The sequence below is a fragment of the Triticum urartu genome, chromosome 3 (assembly GCF_003073215.2).
Source record: "Triticum urartu cultivar G1812 chromosome 3, Tu2.1, whole genome shotgun sequence".
NCBI classification, from domain to species: domain Eukaryota; kingdom Viridiplantae; phylum Streptophyta; class Magnoliopsida; order Poales; family Poaceae; genus Triticum; species Triticum urartu.
The window spans coordinates 31529690-31551526 of NC_053024.1; the positions used below are offsets into that span (position 1 = coordinate 31529690).

Genomic DNA, 21837 nt, shown 5'->3' on the forward strand with positions numbered 1-21837 from the left:
GCTTGGAGGCTATCAATCTGTTGAAGAAGGGAGAAATGGATAGATCTGCGAACAGTTTCATGGTTCATGAAATCAAAATACTCATGGATCAACGAAATTCTTGTATTACTCACATTTATCGTAGTCAAAACACTGTAAGCCATTTGTTGGCATCTTTTGGTAGAACTACGGGTCGTACCATGGTGTGGCTCGGATCTGGACCTGATGAGGTCGTCAAACTGTGTAATTCTGCTAGTAGCTCGGCTACGTGAGTAATACAAGTAATTTCCCGCAAAAAAAAAAATGAACGTTCGCAAGACAAATTGAGATGTCGACGGCTTCCTATACGCTTTCCATGTTGTGTACGTGTCCGAGTAGTATACGTGTCGGTCACCAACGCCGACCCAAAACCGGGCCGCCGGGCACCTCCCAGCCCTCCACAAAAGAGAAGAGGAACGCCGCCTCCTCCCACGACGTACCCCAGCGGCGCAGCGCAGGCGCGATGGGGAAGAGCGAGCTGAAGGCCATGGCGAACCGGATGAAGGCCAAGGGGCTGCAGAAGCTGCGGTGGTACTGCCAGATGTGCGAGAAGCAGTGCCGCGACGAGAACGGCTTCAGGTGCCACTGCTCGTCGGAGTCGCACCAGCGGCAGATGGCCGTCTTCGGCCAGGCCCCCGACCGCGCCGTCGAGCGCTTCTCCGGCGAGTTCCTCGAGGCGTTCCTCGCCCTGCTCCGCCACGGCCACCGCGGCTCCCGCGTCGCCGCCACCGTCGTCTACAACCAGCTCGTCGCCGACCGCCGCCACGTGCACATGAACTCCACGCGCTGGGCCACGCTCACCGAGTTCGTCCAGTTCCTCGGCCGCCAGGGCCTCGCCACGGTCGAGCACACGCCCAAGGGCTGGTTCATCGCCTACGTCGACAGAGGCTCCGAGCAGGCCGCCAAGGCCGGGCTCAAGCGCAAGAGGGTCCAGTCCGAGGAGCTCGTCATTGCCCGGCAGATCGAGCGTGCCCAGAAGAAATCCATGGCCGAGGCCAATGGTGCCGACAATGGCGACCTCGGGAAGATTGAGGATGCGTATTCGGGACCAGGCGACGCTGATCAAGAAGAGTTCAACAAGGCAACCGGGAAGGTTGCGATCGCACTCCGGCGCGCTGCTCCGGCAACGCCTGAGGTTAAGCCAGAGATGAAATTTGGCTTGGATGAAGAGGAGGAGGAGGTGATCAACAACAAGGGGAAAGACGCAGGGAAATCAACGGGTACGAGGAGGTCAGCCATTGATGATCTGATGGAGGAGGAGGAGAAGGCCAAGGACCGGAGCAACAGGAAGGACCACTGGCTGTGCCCCGGCATCGTGGTCAAGGTGATGAGCAAATCACTGGCCGAGAAGGGGCACCACTACTACAAGCACAAAGGGCTGGTGAAGAGGGTCATAGACAGGTACGTCGGCGAGATCGAGATGCTGGAGAGCAAGCATGTCGTCAGGGTCGACCAAGATGAGCTCGAGACCGTCGTCCCACGGATCGGCGGGCTTGTGCGGATCGTCAATGGCGCCTACCGGGGATCGAATGCGAGGCTGCTCTCGGTGGACATGGAGAGATTCTCCGCCAAACTGCGCATTGAGAAGGGCCTCTATGATGGGAGAATTCTCGAGGCTGTCGAGTACGAGGACATCTGCAAGGTTGCTGATTAGTGAGATAGGGTAGAGTTTCATTTCAGATCCAGTAGTAGCATTTCAGAGGTTTTGCTTAATGCAGTGGACCTATGGAGCCAATGTACTAGCAGCTCTGACTGTTAGTTTTTTTTTTCTTCCAACAAAAGGTGCTTTTATTAATTCAAAATGTAACCTCCGTCGGATACAAAGCATAATGAGCAACACCCAGCCTATGACTATTAGTTGCCTGACAATATTTGAAATGGTGATTGTCCATGGAAAATTATGCCAACCATGCAAGGGTGGCATATAATTTTCATTTGCAGGAATAAACAGCCGCCCTCCTTGATGTTACAACACAATCCAGTAGTACAACATACTTGTTTCAGGCAATGTAGTTTGCAAAGGGTACGATATAAGCCAACAAATTTCTAGGCGTAAAATAAGAAGTTCAGTGTGTCCTGGTTGCAACCAAATCCTGTCTGCTGCAGGAATTACTTAGTCTTGATCTTCTCACTTTGATGAATCGCTGTGCAGATCCTCTTCCAGCTCCTCGTGGCGATCAGCAACGGTATCACAACCCATGAACTGTTTGCGCCGATGAAATATGCCCAGAAGTAGAACGGACTGGCCCAGAAGTTGAAGCCGTCCAAGTAGGCGGTGGTGAAGTAGACGATGCATCCGTAGAGCTGACCGAGGCACACGGCGAACTGGAGGATGTGGCTGTAGGACTTGCGCGATGCGATGGCATAGCTGCAATGAGAAAACTCGTGGTAAGATGAAAGTAAAGCTTGTGCATCATAAAAGTTTGAACAGCGGAGCTGGACTGAAATTTCAGATTAACTATATCGGCGATGGACTTGTGTACTAGGCAAGAAAATGAGCTTGCCATTTTTATAAACAAGTTCAGACTGAAATTGTCAAGAGGAGAGATTCTTCAGACCCCTGGAACAGGTTCAGTAAAAACAGTGCTAGTGCCTTGTCTTGCTATACTTTGCGGTCGAGTAGATCTAAATTTGGGTCAAACCAAGAAACGCAAAAGGTACTGAATTGTTTGTTTGCACATTTAATCACCAAGCATGTACTACAGATTTACTCAACCACAACTAATATCTGCAAGAACATCAATCTGCAAAATTATCATGTGGTTCTTACATTTTGCAAAATGCAATACTAAGCTGATAGAGTTTATACTTTTGAAAGAATATACTGGGCAGTAAGCACTCCAATTTCGCTCAAAATATGCTATTCTAACCCAGGACCGTCTAGATTCAACCAAATACTCAAACCATCACGATGCTTGTTTATTTCAGGGCCAGCAAAACAGTCCACAAGAAAGCACATGAAAACCAACTCCACCTTTCAAGAGTCCTGCAATCTGTTGGAATTCCATTATCTTTCATGCATCTTATCATGCAAATATAGAGCACTAGTGTTAATACAGGACCACCACACTACTTGCGGATCCTACGCAGTTAAGCCCATTTGCAGAACCATGTCTGAAAAATGCAGAAAACAGAGCAAGCTGCTGCTGCTGCTGCTTCGTATGAAGCACCATCATTCATAGCCAAGATGAGAAGACGTACACTGCGAGCAGCGAGGCGGGGCCTTTCAGCACGGCCGTGATTCCTTCGACGGTGACGGTGGCGGTGTCCCTGGCGACGTACCTGGAGTCACCCTTGCTGTACTCCTTCCCTGGACAAACACGAGAGCAGACACAACGACCTCAAGGACTCCATCTTGACCGATCCAGATTTGGAGCTAAACTAGCTAGTAATTGGGATTGTTCTTGGTGAAAAGAATCAGCATGGAGATCAACTTACAGACTTCGTCGAAGAAGTTGGGGTTGGTCTTGGTGAAGAAATCGGGGGTGAAGACGAAGGGGCCCTCGATGAGTATGTGGGTGAGGCCGGTGAACGCCCACCAGCACATGAGCAGGCGGTCGGTGCCGGACAACCTGCGGCATCTCCCTGCGCAGCGGAGGCGGAGGCGGAGGCGTGAGCTGACTGACGGCCGGCGAGATCTCGACTGGGGCGGGATTGGGGGAAGGTAATGTTTTTACCGGAGAGGAGCCAGACGGCGACGAGGACGAAGAGGGAGGTGCCGAGGTAGGCCCCGAGGATCTCGAGCTGGGTGAGGCGCAGCGGCACGTAGCCCGGGAGGTCCAGGCTCGCCGGCACGTAAGGGTGGGCGCCCATCGCCGCCGCCGCCGCCGTCTCGATCTGGGAGCCGGAGCTGGAGAGGGAGCAAATCAGCGCTAGTCAACCGGGGTGTATACCGCACTGGTGATGGACGATGGATGATGGGTCGGAGCTTTGTAACGGAGGCGGGCATGGGCATTGGGATCGTCGCCTTCTGGATAAGCAAATCAGATCCTGACTGTGACAACTGCAATCATCAATCATTCTTCTTTTTTAAATCAGGATTGGGGGTTCTGCACACTGTGATGCAATAATCATCTTCAATACGGCGTTTGAGCGTTGTTTCCTGTCTGAAGACGTTGTTGTTGAAGAATTTCGCCGTCCTTGTGGTGTCAAGAGAAGATTAGTGCGGATAAGATCGTTATTGTAGTTTGTCGATCTCTGTTTTGACCGCTTTGGCTTTTTTCTTCTTCTTCTTTTTCCATGCTAAGGCATGGCTTTGGTCTTGTATGACATTGCTATCTGTCGGTGTGTTTAGTGTGTTTAGTCTGTGTTGCCTTTGTGCATCTTAGCTATGCAGAGGCTGGTGTCTGCTCATTATCTGTTGTATTCACTTGATGCTTCATTTTGAGGTAATAAAATCCACCCTTTGTCGGAAAAAAAATCTTGAATACGATGTCATTTCAACTTGTAACATGAAAGACGTAATATAATAAACCTTCATTTCACTTTGGCCCGCCCGTCCACATGCGATTTTTGCCCCAAAACGCGACGCCGCCTACCCGACTCGGCTGCCTATTCCCGCCATCAACCGCGCCGCCGTAGTCGACGCCGATCTGATTGTGCCCCGCCGAGATCGCGCGACCGATTTGGAAATTCGTCGGAGCTCCAGCTGTCGTAATGGTTGTACAAGCTCTCGGCCACCTTCTTGTAGCAGTTTTCAGCCGCCGAAGCTAAAAAGGTGATGTCGCACGACCACCGCAATCGGCCGAGCCAGCGGTTTCTCGGGTGTTGCCTTCACCGGCGCCTCCACGCAAGCAAAGTCCTCCGGCAGCCACGCGGCTACCTGCAGCCATTGCCCACCCGGCACCCGCCATCTCAAGTCTGCAGCCGCCGCACACATCCCGACCCGCCGCTGGTTGATTCCTTCCACCTTGCCCGCAACGTGTTCGAGCAAATTCCCGCAATGAAAAAAAATCTTGCAAACTAGGAGGGTTTTTTTATCGGACATGAACGTGTAGTTTGACGGTGATTTCCGCATTGTAGATGAGTCGTGCGACTCCTCTTTCATGGACGATTCCTCGTCGGATGAGGAATTTGATATGAACGAAGAAGAGGACAGTGCTATGCGAGGGGCAATGCACAAGAGGAATAAGTCAAAGCATGGTGGTCCCTTATTTGGCCGTGAGTTCATCGGGAGAACGGGTTCAGAGCATGAGGGATTGATGTGCAACTATTTTGGTACACCACCCGTTTTTCCAGAGGGTACTTCCATCTCCGGTTCAGGATATCCAAAGATTTGTTCATCCACATTTTGCAATTTTGTGAACCAACATGATCGCTCCTTCTAGCATGGCATGGACAGTTTAAGGGTCGCGGGAAGGATGCCTGTTGGAAATATGCCCTAGCATCGCTCCTTTCTCCCGCAACTTTGTAACACACGAACATGCTACCATTGTCCGTTCTGTACATGCACATGCTATGTGGGTGAAATTATGATACCATCTCAACTTTCAACTTTTTTAGAGTTCATTTGAAATGCTTTCATGTCTTATGGTTCGGCCCTCGTAATACCATGACCATTAGTCCCTGGCCCATGCCAACTTTTAACTTTCAACTTTCTAAAACTAATGGCACTAACAGAAACTTTCAACTTTCATCTATTCTCATTTTTTAGTAAGTTAATCACAAACTTGTGATTCAAAGAATTCAAATTTTAACTATTCAAATTTGAAAACTAATGGCACTAACAGAAAGTTTATAATTTTTCTAAAACTAATGGCACTAACAAAAAGTTTATAATTTTGCTAACCTAAAAGCAAACAGAATTAAAAATTAAAGCAAAAAACAAAAAAAATGCAAAAAACAAATCAAAAAAAAGGAAAAAACTATTTTTATAGTAAAGTTAATCACAAAATAAAATAAATAAAGCAACAAAGAAAACAAAAAAACTAAAAAAGTGTTTTCAAATTTGAAAACTAATGGCACTAACAGAAAATTTATAATTTTTGTAAAACTAATGGCACTAACAGAAAGTTTATAATTTTGCTAACCTAAAAGCAAACAGAATTAAAAATTAAAGCAAAAAACAAAAGAAAATAAATAATGCAAAAAACAAATCAAAAAAATAGGAAAAAACTATTTTTATAGTAAAGTTAATCACAAAATAAAATAAATAAAGCAACAAAGAAAACAAAAAAATAAAAAAGTGTTTTCAAATTTGAAAACTAATGGCACTAACAGAAAGTTTATAATTTTTGTAAAACTAATGGCACTAACAGAAAGTTTATAATTTTGCTAACCTAAAAGCAAACAGAATTAAAAATTAAAGCAAAAAACAAAATAAAATAAATAATGCAAAAAACAAATCAAAAAAACAGGAAAAAACTATTTTTATAGTAAAGTTAATCACAAAATAAAATAAAATAAAGCAACAAAGAAAACTAAAAAACTAAAAAATTATTTTCAAATTTGAAAACTAATGGCATTAACAAAAAGTTTATAATTTTTCTAAAACTAAAAGCATAAAGAATTAAAAAATAAAGCAAAAAAACAAAAGAAAATAAATAAAGCAACAAAAAAACAAAAAAATGCCACCTACTGGGCCACCACGGCCTGAATACGACTAGAAACCCTACCATGGGCCAGGATTCAGGCCCGCAGCGGGCCCAGTAGGCCCACAGGCATTGCAGTGACAGATTAGGCCCGAAAGCCTGCAGTTGAGAGGAGTTCGGGAGGGTGGGCGTAGCAGCGCTTATAAACCACTCCCGAGCCCTCTCAACTAGCGAGGTGGGACTAAACTTTTGGGCGCGGGGCAGCACAAGGCCATTGGTCCCGATTGGTGGCACCAATCGGGACCAAAGGGGGCATTGGTCCTGGTTCGTGCCACGAACCGGGACCAATGCCCCCCTTTAGTCCCGGTTGGTGGCACCAACCGGGACCAAAGGCCGCCGCTTCCCGCCCTTTGGGCTGCTGAAAATTGGCATTTGGTCCCGGTTGGTGCCACCAACCGGGACCAAAGGGGGGCATTGGTCACGATTCGTGCCACGAACCGGGACCATTGCTCTGGGTATATAAGGTAGCACTTGTGATAATTTCGCCAACCGCTCCCATTCGCCCCCGACGCCCCCAGGCCGTTCGTCGTCGTCGCCGCCGCCCCGAGCCCGTCGTTGCCCGCTCCCCGTCGCCGTCGCCCCGCGCCGCCGCAGGCCTTGTCCCCGTCGCTGCTTGCGCCGTCGCCGGCCTCCTCCTCGTCGCTGCGTGCGCCATCTCCGACCCCCTCCTCGTCGCCCCGCGCCGCGTCGCCGGCCTCCTCCCCGTCCCCGGCCTCCTCCCCATTGCGCCCCCAGTGAGCTCTCCCCTTCCCATCGATCCCTGTCGCTCTGACCATCGCCGCCGAGAGGCTCATATGTATGGCTATGTATGTATGTATGGCTATGTATGTATGTATATGCTCATATGTATGTATGTATGTATATGCTCTCTGTATATGGATTTGGCTATGTATATGCTCTATGTATATGCTCATATGTATGTATGTTCATATAGCATTTTTTCTATATATGAATTATTATTTTGTTCATGGATATATGCTAAAGAAAATGAGGGGGGTGATAGATGATGATGAGGGGTCGAGAGTGGGACGAGAGGTCGAGAGGTGGCGAGGGGAGAAAAAAAATGTTATCAGGGACGAGGGTCGTCGAGGGGTCGAGAGAGGGACGAGGGGTCGAGAGAACTAAATAAGAAGAAGAAGAGGAGTGGAAGAAGAGGAGAAATAAATAAGAAGAAGAAAAAAGAAGAAAAAGAAGAGGAGAAGAAGAAAGGAATAGTGGAGAAGAAGAGAAAATAGAATATATTCTATTTTCTCTTCTTCTCCACTATTCCTTTCTTTTTCTCCTCTTTTTTTTTCTTCTTTTTTTTTCTTCTTTTTTTTCTTTGATCTTCTCCTCTAGCTATTCCTTTCTTCTTCTCCTCTTTCTTCTTCTTCTTATTCTTCTTCTTCTTCTTCTTAATTTTTATCGGGAACGAGGGTGTCGAGGATCGCCGAGGGGTCGAGGGTCGGGAACTAGGGTAGAGGGTCGAGGGTCGTTAAAGGGTCAAGGGTCGAGGGTTTCAGGGTCGAGGGTTCGAGGGTTCTATAGGGTCGAGGGTCGAGGGTTCCAGGGTTGTCTAGGGGTCGAGGGTTCCAGGGTCGTCGAGGGTTCGAGGGGTCGAGGATCGCCGAGGGGTCGAGAGAGGTTTCCTAGTGTCAAAGTATTGAAGAAATCCATGCCTATGGCGGAAGGAGCTCATCAACCTTCCGAACTGGACGCCTCCGCCTCCTCCTCCTCCTCCGGCGAGTCAGGGCACTCCGCCTCCTCCACCGCCTCCTCCTCCGACGAGTGATGATCAGGGCCCTCGGCCGGCTCCTTCTCCGGCGCGTGGCGGCACTCCGCCTCCTTCTCCGCCTGCGCCGACGTGCCCGAGCAGCCAGCCTCCTCCTTCTCCGCCTCGTCAGCAAGGGCGGAAGAGACCTGCCGCCGCTCCAGCTGCTCCAGCGCGTCGTAGTCCTTCTCCTCCGCCTCGTAAGCAAGTAAAGAAGACAACCGCTCCGTCTGCTCGGTCGGTGTCTAGCAGTACAACCAGAGGCGGGAGGACATACAGATTCGGTCCTTCTCTGAAGACTCCAGAGAAGTTACCATATGAGAGGACCCCGGAGGAGAACGCCGAGATCGGGCGAACCGAAGTGGATGACTGGTTTCAAGGGTTGAGAGCAAAGAGACATCCACCTCCGGAGGAGAAGGTAGATCCAGTGAAAGTGAAGCGCACTCTGGCTGCCCTGGCAAAACCACCCAAGTCTCCGCCGAAAGGCAACTATGAGCGCATTATTGCAAAGACATGGGCCGAAGCGGAGCGGTCGGGAAGTACAGTCAGTGATCAAAGGCTGAAAGAACGACGAGCAGCTGGGAAACAAATTGCCCAGCTCGGCAAACAAGCGAAGCAATCGTGCCCCCCCTCAAGGTGCCTAGCGACATCGTCGATCCGAGGATGGTGCCCGGTTATGGCAATGTTGACGATTACCTGCCCGACGATGTACATTATGATACCATGGAGGTGCAGATACACAGATACGAGTACGGGAAGCCTCTCGTCAAAGATGAAAAATCTTTAACAACGATGATGCGAAAATTACATGATTGGTACTTGAAAATCTGCAGATAGTCTGGGGGAGGAGTACTTTGTATGCGAGAGTTAAACCGGAGCATGACCTCGTTGGAAATGAACTGTTGCCTATTCCATTTGAGGAGTTCTATCAGTTTTTCAATCAATTGGCCCTCGATAAAACAACGATCACCTGCTACTGTCTGTAAGTACTACTACTTCTGTCATTAAGTCTCTCTATATAGCTCATCTCTTTCATTGCATGTATTTATAATTATCCTCACTATATTATGCAGAATGAAGATCGCCGAATTGAAGAAAAGACAAATCGGTGATATTGGGTTCGTTAACACATATCTCATAGATGCAACTGAGGTTCAACATCGTCCCGGAGATACCGAGGCCAACTTGCTATGATCATTCAAAAAAAATGAAAACAAAGATATAATACTCTTTCCTTACAACTTCAAGTGAGTGTTACTGTCTTGTGCATATTCGGTTTCCCTTATATATTAGTCCAGGTTATAGTAATGTAATTGATGAGTTATGCATGCGTGTGCAGTTTCCACTATATTCTCCTAGAGATTAGGCTTGAGCAGGGAGTAGTAACCGTCTTGGACTCTAAACGAAAAGATCCCCAGGAGTATGCGGACATGACTGAAATCCTCAAGAAGTAAGTTAAATCGATCATTATTCACCATATCGGCAACTTTGTTCATTTCCTGATATCAAGTAATTGTTTTCTTTGTCCGGCAGGGTTTGGAGAAAATTCACCAGAACAATTCCGGGACTGCCGAAGGAGCTGGAATTTAGACACCCGAAAGTAAGTACTATAGTAGCATGTTCCATGCATCTCCTAGTGATTCAAGCGCTAGTTTCATCAATACCATTTAGCATTCTTGCTTATCAGTTTGATTGACCTCTATTTCTTGTAAAGTGGTTGTGGCAGGAAAAAGGGAATGATTTCTGTGGATACTACGTCTGCGAGTCCATTCGCCACACGACCTGTGAGCGGGGCGGGTACTCTGACGAACAATATGAAGTACGTAAATAACAACATTCACAATTTTATTTTATTACCATCATTTGTATTGAGTTTCATTCATTCATATATATATGTATTGACCCCCTTCTTCAAATTAGATGTTTCGGAAGCGGGATGAACTCCTAGCACCAGCTCGCATGCGAGCAATTCAAGAGGAATTGGCGGCATTCTTTCTTGACCAAGTGATCGCTGAAGACGGAGAATACTATGTGGACCATGAGTCCGTATGATTATATTTGTAAGAGATAATTATTGTATATATGTAGCCGGTAATGTCGGATAGATATACGAGAACTTGTTGTTCGACCAATCTCTCGGAGAAGGAGAGGTGGTCGATATCACTTCTCTCTGTATGCATATATGTTCATGACGATCTTCTGTTTCCTTCGTTTGCTTACTAGCTAACTAGCGTGTCTAGTCCTCTCTATACGTATGTATAGTACGTAGCGTCGACCAAGCACGGACGTAAGAGAGGACACTTCTCTCTATTAATTATAGCTAGCTAACACAATATATGAAACACCTAAATTAACTCCCCAAAACCCCCAAACCCCCCCCCCTTTCAAAAAAAAACCCAGCCACAGAAATGCTGACGCGTGGATGCCTATTGATCCCGGTTGGTGCCATCAACCGGGACAAAGGGTCTCCTGCCTGGGCTCTGCGCACTGCCCACGTGGAGGCCCATCAGTCCCGGTTCTGGATTGAACCGGGACTAAAGGTATAGGGCATTAATACCGACACTTTAGTCCCGGTTCAGGAACCGGGACTAAAGACCCTTACGAACCGGGACTATAGCCCCTTTTTCTACTAGTGAAGGTCCGTCCTTAGTGAAGAACTCAGACAGTCCCATACCTGAACTATGACCGGTACAATACGTTTGCCGTCGTGACACCAATATAGATGGACAGAATATGACATGGGGCTGGATCAGCTATATAGGATCACTGAAATATCAGCCAAGACAATAAACCCATGCCTTTACATGAGTTCCTCTCGTATCAGACTTTCCATCAACAAATGGATCATCAAGGACAACATGTCCTTCAACAAATGGATTATCAAGGACAACATGTCCTCAAATAAAACAGGAATCAACAAAGGATAAATAAGATTCAAGGTCTAGCAACATAATCAGAACGATGATCACAGGAGACAACAATAAGATAGGATTCAAGGAGTTAGCAAAGTAACCACTTGCCTCGGATAATATGATTTGTCCTTTAAAATAATATTTTGCCAGCTCCAATACTCCATCATCTTTGTATAGAATCTGACGAACACTCATATACTAATATTCTTCTGACGTATGGCTCCGTTCTTCCCTCCAGCAACATCTACACGATCTATATATCTTCAAACATGGACGCATGCATACTTATATTCTTCATCTCTCTTCTCTTCGCTCTCTCTCCGCTGGTATGCTCTATTTCTCTCATGCTCTCACTCTTGGTGATGAGGATGTGCAAAACGAGTAGCAGCAGCTATTTATAGATGGTGAGCCCAGAGTGAACTTAGCTGAGCTGTTCTTGAAGCACACGATCATCTGGACTCTACCTATTACGTGGCAAGCATGCATTGGTCTACGTGGAGAACCTGGTAAAAGATCAAGCCGCAATGGCCTTTGACCCTTGCCCCTTGACCCTTCGAACTGCTGCCCCTTTTGCTTGTGCAAAAGCCAAACAAACCTGACCACTATACAAAACCTCCACGTAGAAATTTCTTGGTCCTAAATATCTAAGGGTGCTGCCAGCACAACCTAGCTTCATCTAGTACCAGGCCACGTTGGCCCTCTCATGCATAGGATTTTACTTAGCTTGTAAGCATAGTACATACGTGTGCATTCTCATCATTACATGCATGCACATCTTCTAGTATTTGGCCATCTTCTCATTACTAGCTAGCCTCTACTACCCACTAATTTGTATTACTTTGCATGCTAATGCCATAACGTGAGTGCATGGATGCTAGTCTATGTGCACATATACATACTTACTTAGTGTGTAATTATATCCATCTAATATTTTATGCATGCAAAAATTACAGTTCTATTTTAATCACTTGAATCAATAATCTAGCATATCTTATTTGCCCAATATTTTCTGTTAAACAATAATAGAAATTTAATTAATCATCTTAATTTAAATTAATAACCCAAAAATATGGGTTATTACAGGTATTACTCGTAGACTCTAGAGTACATGGGATCATTACATGAATATGTTTGTTAACCGTAAAGAGTGCATGGTACCATTAATTCACTCCTCGGTCCATAGGATCAAACCCTAAGTTTGACACATGTGTCTCATAAAGGCAGGATATTCTTTCATATTTAAGTGGGAGGCGAGGTTTTCATCGGTAGAGAGACTTCGTCAGCCTCTAGACCCGTTAGGTAACTCTTTCAAATGTGCTCATAGAGATAAGTGCATTCATATGAGTAAGTGTTTGAGCGTGTATATGAGCGTATACGCCCATGCCATGTTCGTAAAAAAATGTCTCTGATGCAATGCAGAAAAGTAAGAAGAATAAGCCTCTGACATCACTAGTTAAGACACTGGGCACTCAAAATAAAGTTGTTCAAATTACTATTCACAAACTGCACGCAAACCGCGTGCTAGCTCATGGACTGATGTACCGGCATTCAGCGCAGAGTGCAAACGACATACACATCCGTATTCTTTTTCACTGGTATGTACACATCCGTATTAACTTGAGGTCATCTCCGACATCGATTTGATCATAGGGGCCTGAACTCGACGCCTTCCACGACGAGCCCACGCTTGTGGTACCACCCCAGCATCTCAAAGCTCACCGCCACCTCCTCCCCCGCCACTGCCTCGTTGCCGGTGCGCAGCCGCCCCATCTCTATCTCCCACCACCCGTCGCCGCGCAGCGCAGGCCCCCTCACGTCGACGCCGTCCGTACCTTTCCCGCCTCTGAACCTGCGTGCCTCGGCGGCGTCGGGGCGGAGGCACACGGTATGGCGGGATGGGGCACTGCCGCCCACGCTAATCGTTGTCTCCTGGTCCGGGAAGCTCAGGCCGCGGTGGGCGTCCGTGGTGACGAAGACAAGGTACGCTGCATAGGCGGTGGCCGGCGTCAGCGCGGCTGTGGGGAGCCGGCCGTAGATGTCCAGGCACGTGCAGTCCTCCAGCTGGGCCACGTCCGCGAACCTGATATATTTATAGGGCAGAGATTATTGCAAATTTTACAACCAAATCCATTTGGGTGCGCGGAATGATTTCTTCAGCAGATAAAGAATTCAAGATCAAACTCCATACTGTAGTAATCTTTTAACTTCTTGTGGCGATGCAACACTGAGCACCTTTCTCTATGTACAGGAAGTTAACAAATAACGTATATACGCAAAAAAAGAAGCTAACCAATAACGTAAAAAGCATTGCTAACCATTTGAATCAGTGACACTTAGTCAGTCAGTCAAAGTTTATTAGAGATGATTTGTACTTATGTAGAACAACAAATCAGACACAAATGGAGAAAGCGCGTGGTATAAGCAAGCTGCTTATTTTCTCAAAAAGAAAGCCAGCGAGCTAATAATACTATAATAGTCAATATCAGCACAAGGACACTACTGGTAGTATCACAATTTAATAATCTTATAATAGAATGGCAAACTTGCCGGCAACGATCCACGTCGATCATGTGATGCACACAGCTAGGATACGATTACCAATGCATAGTGTATCGGTGGTATTGGTGGCTCTGACTCTGAGTTTGTACCATTAAAAATCTTTGTAACTGTTTCTTCCCTAACTTAATGAATCAACACGCAAAGCTCTGGAAAAAAATTCGTCGACGGCGACGTGCGCAAGTTGACGAGTGATCAACTGGTGATGGATGCCAAATTATTTGGGGAGTCGTCGGGTGCGGTGGCCTGTGGAGTTGACTTTGTAAGTAGATCGTAGCCACACGCACGCGCATGGACTTGCTTAGTTAATCCTGCCCGGCAACGGTGATTTCTGCCTTCTACGACGCTGTCGGAGAAAACGATTGCATAGTTTTTTTTTAAGATGATGGCATAGTTTGTGGACGTGAATTTCCGAACAAGTCTCACCGATGGACTTGGCTGCAGCCTGGTTTGAAGGAAATAAAATAGGCATAACGACACAAGAGAAGATTCAGGCATGCATGGTAGACTAGTAATTGGTGTGTTTGTGTTCTACTAGTAGTAGATTAGCAACCAATTAAAGTTAAAGATGGCAATCGAGTTCGTAGATCGGGAGTAGTGAGGAGAAAGGAGCAGAATCTAACAAGGATGGACGTGGATGTTTGTACGTACCTGGAGAGCGGGTGGGGCGTCCACCTCCAGCTGAACTCGCCGTCCTCCCACGGCAGGCTGAGCCTCCTCGCCGACAGCGCCACGCACTTGGCCCCGCTCCCCCTGGCCAGCCACACCGCCATGCCGCCGCCGTCCACCAGCACGGCCGCGTCGGTGAGCCCGAGGAAGGCCTCCTTCTTGCTCGAGCCCGACGGCGACGCCGCCCCCGCCGTGGAGCCGGAGCGCGAGAGAGGGAGGCGCCGCGCCGGCGCCTGGTGCAGCTGGAGGATGGCGCGGTAGTCCGGCGGGAGGAAGCGCGCCCAGACGACGTCCGACTCGGCCGCGTCGCGGAAGCAGGGCGACACGGCGGCGCAGCGGCACGCGTCCCACGGGGAGGTGAGCGCGAGCACGTACGCCACGCACGCCTCCGGGAGGTCGCACAACCGCGTCGTGTCCTCCTCCGTCGCCGCCGCCGTCGCCATGCCGGCTCCGAGAAAGCCCATCGTAAGCGGCTATAGTACCCTGAAGATCGGGAGTTGAGAAAGCAGCGGGACCTCTATGTGTGTATGCGTTGTGTGGCCAGGAAGGACCTGGGTGTGCATATATACTACCGTACCGTACGGCGCAATGGCAGTGGGGCACCGAGAGTCAGTCAAGACAACAAGGTGACGACGAAAAGGAGCAGCCGTTCCTCTCCATGCACCGATCGAGGCGCCGGGGCCAGCGGGTTATATATTGCCGTGAGCCGACCACGTCCATGGCCACCCGGCCGCATGCGTGGAGGACGACGTACACCCTGTGTTTGCCCTTCCGAATGTATTACAGAGCCCCTTAAACATAATAAAAAATATATATCAGGATCTCTAGATCACCGAGTGACCACTACCACTGGCAGAACGAGGCGTCGACGCGTCACTGTCGTTGCTCCCCTATCTATTCCTGCTTGACCTTGTCGATGACAGACGGAAAGTCTTCGTACACGAGCCCCTAAGGGACAAGCGCTTTGGCGTGGTTTTAGTTGTTGAACCCTTAAATAGATCTAAAACAACTAACATCAAATCTCGTCGTCGCCCGCACCCACAACAAAAAACCCTAATGTTGCCGCTCCAATATGACGGCAGAAATCTACGCTAGAACTCCGTTGACTATGTCTAGATGAACGGTTTCAAGGAGGAACAGAGTCCGGAAGGCAAACTTAAAAAAGAAGCGTCGCCATCTATCCAAACATGACACCTACGGGGACTAAAAAAGTTAATCTAGGCTACTAGGCGGAGCAAAGGCACACAGATTCCTCTCCCCGTCATTGACGGCCGGAGCGGCAGGCAGATGAGATGCGAATCCATGGGCTCGTCAGCAAAGACTGAAGAAGAGAGTTTGTCTAAGAAAATATTAGAAAACGCTTCAAGAAAAAGTCTCTACTGCAGCTTATCTAAGGAATATTCGGGTTATTATTGGATGTATAAGGATTACGTAAGGCTGCGTAAAAAGTTACGTAGGTGTAGTATTATCGACCAATTAATTAGTGTTCATCGCAGTTCTTGCCAAGGAAGCGAGGATGGATGATTGAGCGGTGAGATACCTGGTATTCCACGCAAAAGATTCCGGCAAAAGCGTCAACCCCGCAATTGTCTGGAGAAGATTCATTGGCTCACTCGGTTGGTAGTAGCAACCACGGGGTTCCTTTCGTCCGAGAGCCAAAGTGTAGACCGGAATCCAACGGCCCGCACCTCGCCATTCACACTAGAGATTATGTAATTTGCAAATTGGGATTTGTGTAAGCAAACGATTTGACTGCAAGTATAATACAGGTTGTTTCATGGCCTCCTCCCATCAAACACAAGGCAACGTACGAACGAATTTGTCACGCGTCATTCAAGAAAAACGTGTTGGTATAATACAAGTTCTTTTCTTTTTGCGGGTGATATAATACAAGTTCATTAGTTGCGTGACAGAGAGCATGATGTTTATTCTAAAAGGATTAGGTGAATGGTGTATCATCGAGACAACATTTCCCTAACCTTGAACTCGGCGTCCCAATAATAAGAAAAGAAAAGAAGAAACTTGAGCATAATATATTTTTTTCCCATTTCAAATTAAACGCATGTAAAGTGGTCCATAAGAAATCATATGATTTTCACTTTCTAGTCCTGCGAATTATTGTTATTTTGAAGGAAAAGTCTTACAAATTATTCAAACTAATTATATAGGAAGTAAGAAACATAATCTTCCAAAATTCATGTAAAACTCCTTTGAACCAAAGAGGCTCTGCGTCACAATATATTGAAGAAGTCTCTTTCTCCATTTATCGCACCTTGACATTCTTCAACGTTAGACATTTAAAAAATGTCAAGATCAAGTACAGGACGCCAATTTTTTTCGCATAGAGAATCATAGCAAGGAAAAACTACCCACACACGTAACAAAGACATCATCAATCACTGACAGGGAATTTAGCCGCCAAGATGACGGAAACATCTACTACAACAACAGCAACAAAAAAAATTCAAAAGTACGCCAATGGCATATCATATTTTTATAGAGGAAAGAGAGCATATTTACAAGAAGTGTATCTCGACTGCGTACATTCAATCAAACACAAGACGCCAACACTCACACCTACTATGACAAAACCTAGGCTACCCTCTCACAAAACGTTGTAGGCCACTAACACCACCTGCCGCCTGCTGCCAATCTGCCACCTCCACTAGAATTGTCGTGGTGAGCTCCAAGGGTCTCTTTTGCTGCTCTGTTTTGTTAAACACCCTCGCGTTTCTCTGTTTCCATAAGGACCATGTAACTGCTATGACAATAGTGTCGAAACCTCTTCTATCGGCCTTGTGGAGTTTCCTTCTCTCTTTGAGCCACCATTCTATAGTCATATCTGTAGGAAGGGGGTCCTGGACATTGATCCGGGGCATGTCCCAGACATTGCACCATACCTCACGGGCGTACGGGCATCATGTGAGGATGTGGTCTGCGTTATCCTCGTCCTGCAGACAAGTGTAACACGCCGAAGTCTCATCCTGCAAGCCATGCCTCACACGCCGATCCGGTGTCCAGATCCTGTACTACATAGCCAACCACGCGAAGATTTTGTACTTAAGTGGCGCCCAGCTCCTCCAAATGCATGTGGCCATCAGAGATTTAGTCCAACCCAAGCCCGAACATATCCTTCTGTAAATGTATTTAGCCGAGTACTGTCCTGTTGCCGTGCAAGTCCAGGTGAAAACATCCCGCTCATCCGGGTTTCTATGCACCGTGGCAAGTGTGTGGCATAGATGCATACATTGTATTTGCGCCATGAAGGTGACTTGAGGTTGGCAATCCTCCGTCCATCTGTCGTGGAGGAGGGCTTGCTGCACCGTCCGTGTGTTGATGACTCTCTTCTGCACGGTATCCAGCAACAGGGGCGCAATGTCATCCACTACGAAGCCGTCAATCCATCTATCGCGCCAAAACTGCACTTTGTCTCCCTTGCCAACACTAATCTGCACAAAGCTGTCAAACACGTCCCTCACCATTGTATCTTCGATCATCAAAAGCCCCTGCCAGGGCATGTGTGGCTCCGTTCTCCTGAGCCATTCCCATCTAACTCTTAGAGCGAGTGATTGTAATCTTAGGTTCTTAATACCAAGACCTCCAAAACATTTCAGCATGCATATATTATCCCAAGCGACTAGGCATTGCCCTCCATTCACCTTGTCTTTCCCTGCCCCAAAAAATGATGTCCACTTATTGATATCCTCAAGGACCAATGCCGAGGCATCTGCGATCATAAGATGATGTATAGGCCTAGCAGATATGACAGATTGTACTAGGATTAATCGTCCAGGACGTTGGATCAACCCCATCTGCCAAGCTGGCACGAAACGTCTTACTTTGTCCAATATTGGCTGCCACTCAGCCCGGGTCAAATTGTTCATCGCAAGCTGTAGACCAAGGTACCGACATGGAAATTCCGCGATGTCACATTGTAGTAGCTTGGCCACCCTCTGTCTATCCTCCGGGTTCCCTCTCATCACAATTGCAGAAGATTTCTGGTAGTTCACCCGTAGACCCGATGCCTCTCCAAAGGCTTGCAAAGATATATTTACGAACTCAAGGTCCAACTTGATTGGCTTGATAAACAATGCAACATCATCCGCGTATATTGATAGTCTTTGCACAGCCGTAATGCCAGGAAATTGGCTCATCACCCCCATGTCCATGGCTTTCTGTACGAGCACCGTCAGCACATCCATCTGAAGGAAATATGCCCTAGAGGCAATAATAAAGTTATTCTTTATTTCCTTATATCATGATAAATGTTTATTATTCATGCTAGAATTGTATTAACCAAAAACTTAGTACATGTGTGAATACATAGGCAAACTGAGTGTCACTAGTATGGCTCTACTTGACTAGCTCGTTAATCAAAGATGGTTAAGTTTCCTAGCCATGGACAAGAGTTGTCATTTGATGAACGGGATCACATCATTAGAGAATGATGTGATTGACTTGACCCATCCGTTAGCTTAGCACGATGATCATTTAGTTTGTTGCTATTGCTTTCTTCATAACTTATACAGGTTCCTATGACTATGAGATTATGCAACTCCCGAATACCAGAGGAACACTTAGTGTGCTATCAAATGTCACAACGTAACTGGGTGACTATAAATATGCTCTACAGGTGTCTCCGATGGTGTTTGTTGAGTTGGCATATATCGAGATTAGGATTTGTCACTCCGTGTATCGGAGAGGTATCTCTGGGCCCTTTCGCTAATGCTCATCACTATAAGCCTTGCACTATGTGACTAATGAGTTAGTTATGGGATGTAGCATTACAGAACGAGTAAAGAGACTTGCCGATAACGAGATTGAACTAGGTATTGAGATACCGACGATCGAATCTCGGGCAAGTAATATACCGATGACAAAGGGATCAACGTATGTTGTTATGTGGTTTGACCGATAAAGATCTTCGTAGAATATGTAGGAACCAATATGAGCATCAAGGTTCCGCTATTTGTTATTGACCGGAGATGAGTCTCGGTCATGTCTACCTAGTTCTCAAACCCGTAGGGTCCGCACGCTTAACGTTCGGTAACGATTGGTATTATGAGTTTATGTGTTTTGATGTACTGAAGGTTGTTCAGAGTCCCGGATGTGATCACGGGCATGACGAGGAGTCCCGAAATGGTCGAGACATAAATATCAATATATTGGAAGCCTATGTTTGGACATCGGAATGGTTCTGGGTGAGTTCGGGAATATACAAGAGTACCGGGAGGTTACCGGAACCCCCGGGGAAGTATATGGGCCTTATTGGGCTTTAGTGGGAGAGAGGAGAAGGAAGCCTAGGAGGGGGAACCCCCCCCAAGCCCAATCCGAATTGGGTGGGGGACGCCCCCCCCTTTCCTTCCTCCTTCCTCCCCCTTCCTTCCTCTCCTAGTCCAACTAGGGAAGGGGGAATCCTACTCCCGGTGGGAGTAGGACTCCTCCAGGGCGCTCCATAGAGGGCCAGCCCTCCCTCCTCCTCCACTCTTTTATATACGGGGAGGGGGGCACCCCATAGACACACAAGTTGACTATTGTCTTAGCCGTGTGCGGTGCCCCCCTCCACCATAATCCACCTCGGTCATATCGTCGTAGTGCTTAGGAGAAGCCCTGCGTCGGTAGCTTCATCATCACCGGCATCACGCCGTCGTGCTGACGAAGCTCTCCCTCGACACTCAGCTGGATCGAGAGTTCGTGGGATGTCACCGAGCTGAACGTGTGCAAATCGCGGAGGTGCCGTACTTTAGGTACTAGGATCGGTCGGATCGTGAAGAGGTACGACTACATCAACCGCGTTGTCATAACGCTTCCGCTTAAGGTCTACGAGGGTACGTGGACAACACTCTTCCCCTCTCCTTGCTACGCATCACCTAGATAGATCTTGCGTGTGCGTAGGAAATTTGTTGAAATTACTACGTTCCCCAACAGTGGCATCAGAGCCAGGTCTATGCGTAGATGTTATATGCACGAGTAGAACACAAAGGAGTTGGGTATATACATATTGCTTGCCGTCACTAGTTGATTCTTGATTCAGTGGTATTGTTGGATGAAGCGGCTCAGACCGACATTACGCGTATGCTTACGCGAGACTGGTTCTACCGACGTGCTTCGCACACATGTGGCTGGTGGGTGTCAGTTTCTCCAACTTTAGTTGAATCGGATTCAATGAACATGGTTCTTTCTTAAGATCAAAAGGCAATCACTATACTGCGTTGTGGTTTTTGATGCGTAGGTAAGAACGGTTCTTGCTCAGCCTGTAGCAGCCACGTAAAACTTGCAACAACAAAGTAGAGGACGTCTAACTTGTTTTTGCAGGGCATGTTGTGATGTGATATGGTCAATACATGATGCTAAATTTTATTGTATGAGATGATCATGTTTTGTAATAGAGTTATCGGCAACTGGCAGAAGCCTTATGGTTGTCTCTTTATTGCATAAGATGCAAGCACCATACAATTGCTTTACTTTATCGCTATGGGATAGCAATAGTTGCAAAAGCAATAGTTGGCGAGACGACCATGTGACGACACGTTGATAGGGATAAAGATGATGGAGATCATGGTGTCATGCTGGTGACGATGGAGATCATGACGGTACTTTGGAGATGGAGATCAAAGGCACAAGATGATGATGGCCATATCATGTCACATATTTTGATTGCATATGATGTTTATCCTTTATGCATCTTATTTTGCTTAGTTCGGCGGTAGCATTATAAGATGATCTCTCACTAAATTTCAAGGTATAAGTGTTCTCCATGAGTATGCACCGTTGCGACAGTTCTTCGTGCTGAGACACCACATGATGATCGGGTGTAATAAGCTCTACGTTCACATACAACGGGTGCAAGCCAGTTTTGCACATGCAGAATACTCGGGTTAAACTTGACGAGCCTAGCATATGCAGATATGGCCTCGGAACACTAAGACCGAAAGGTCGAGCGTGAATCATATAGTAGATATGATCAACATAATGATGTTCACCATTGAAAACTACTCCATCTCACGTGATGATCGGACATGGTTTAGTTGATATGGATCACGTGATCACTTAGATGATTAGAGGGATGTCTATCTAAGTGGGAGTTCTTAAGTAATATGATTAATTGAACTTAAATTTATCATGAACTTAGTCCTGATAGTATTTGCATATCTATGTTGTAGATCAATTGCTCGCGTATAGCTTCCCCGCTTTATTTATGATATGTTCCTAGAGAAAACTATGTTGAAAGATGATAGTAGCAATGATGCGGATTGGATCCGTGATCTGAGAATTATCCTCATTGCTGCACAGAAGAATTATGTCCTTGATGCACCGCTAGGTGACGGACCTATTGCAGGAG

General features: G+C 47.0%; 3 protein-coding genes across 3 annotated transcripts; 1 reads left to right on the forward strand and 2 right to left on the reverse strand.

Annotated features, from left to right (window-relative positions):
* Positions 1–481: 481 nt before the first annotated feature.
* On the forward strand, positions 482–1672 carry LOC125546556 (KIN17-like protein). Its single transcript, XM_048710777.1, has one exon. It carries the CDS (start codon positions 482–484, stop codon positions 1670–1672), a length of 1191 nt encoding a protein of 396 aa, XP_048566734.1.
* A 105-nt stretch (positions 1673–1777) lies between these two features.
* On the reverse strand, positions 1778–3969 carry LOC125542552 (probable 3-beta-hydroxysteroid-Delta(8),Delta(7)-isomerase). The gene is made up of 4 exons (XM_048705628.1): positions 3696–3969; positions 3457–3603; positions 3220–3328; positions 1778–2386 (listed from the first exon to the last, which is right to left on the reverse strand). Exons 1-4 carry the CDS (start codon positions 3829–3831, stop codon positions 2128–2130), a joined length of 651 nt encoding a protein of 216 aa, XP_048561585.1. The 5' UTR covers positions 3832–3969; the 3' UTR covers positions 1778–2127.
* Positions 3970–12739: 8770 nt separating this feature from the next.
* On the reverse strand, positions 12740–15134 carry LOC125547800 (F-box protein PP2-B10-like). The gene is made up of 2 exons (XM_048711568.1): positions 14478–15134; positions 12740–13350 (listed from the first exon to the last, which is right to left on the reverse strand). Exons 1-2 carry the CDS (start codon positions 14957–14959, stop codon positions 12915–12917), a joined length of 918 nt encoding a protein of 305 aa, XP_048567525.1. The 5' UTR covers positions 14960–15134; the 3' UTR covers positions 12740–12914.
* Between the last annotated feature and the right edge of the window lie 6703 nt (positions 15135–21837).

What these genes read in the sequence shown, in the direction of transcription:
- LOC125546556 (XM_048710777.1), top strand. Translation starts at nt 482, where the DNA reads ATGGGGAAGAGCGAGCTGAAGGCCATGGCGAACCGGATGAAGGCCAAG.
- LOC125542552 (XM_048705628.1), bottom strand. Translation starts at nt 3,831, where the DNA reads ATGGGCGCCCACCCTTACGTGCCGGCGAGCCTGGACCTCCCGGGCTAC. An exon ending in CGCCGTCTGGCTCCTCTCCG is followed by an intron (nt 3,604 to 3,695) that starts GTAAAAACATTA and finishes TCCGCTGCGCAG; the next exon opens with GGAGATGCCGCAGGTTGTCC. An exon ending in CCCGCCTCGCTGCTCGCAGT is followed by an intron (nt 2,387 to 3,219) that starts GTACGTCTTCTC and finishes TTCTCATTGCAG; the next exon opens with CTATGCCATCGCATCGCGCA.
- LOC125547800 (XM_048711568.1), bottom strand. Translation starts at nt 14,959, where the DNA reads ATGGGCTTTCTCGGAGCCGGCATGGCGACGGCGGCGGCGACGGAGGAG. An exon ending in ACGCCCCACCCGCTCTCCAG is followed by an intron (nt 13,351 to 14,477) that starts GTACGTACAAAC and finishes TAAATATATCAG; the next exon opens with GTTCGCGGACGTGGCCCAGC.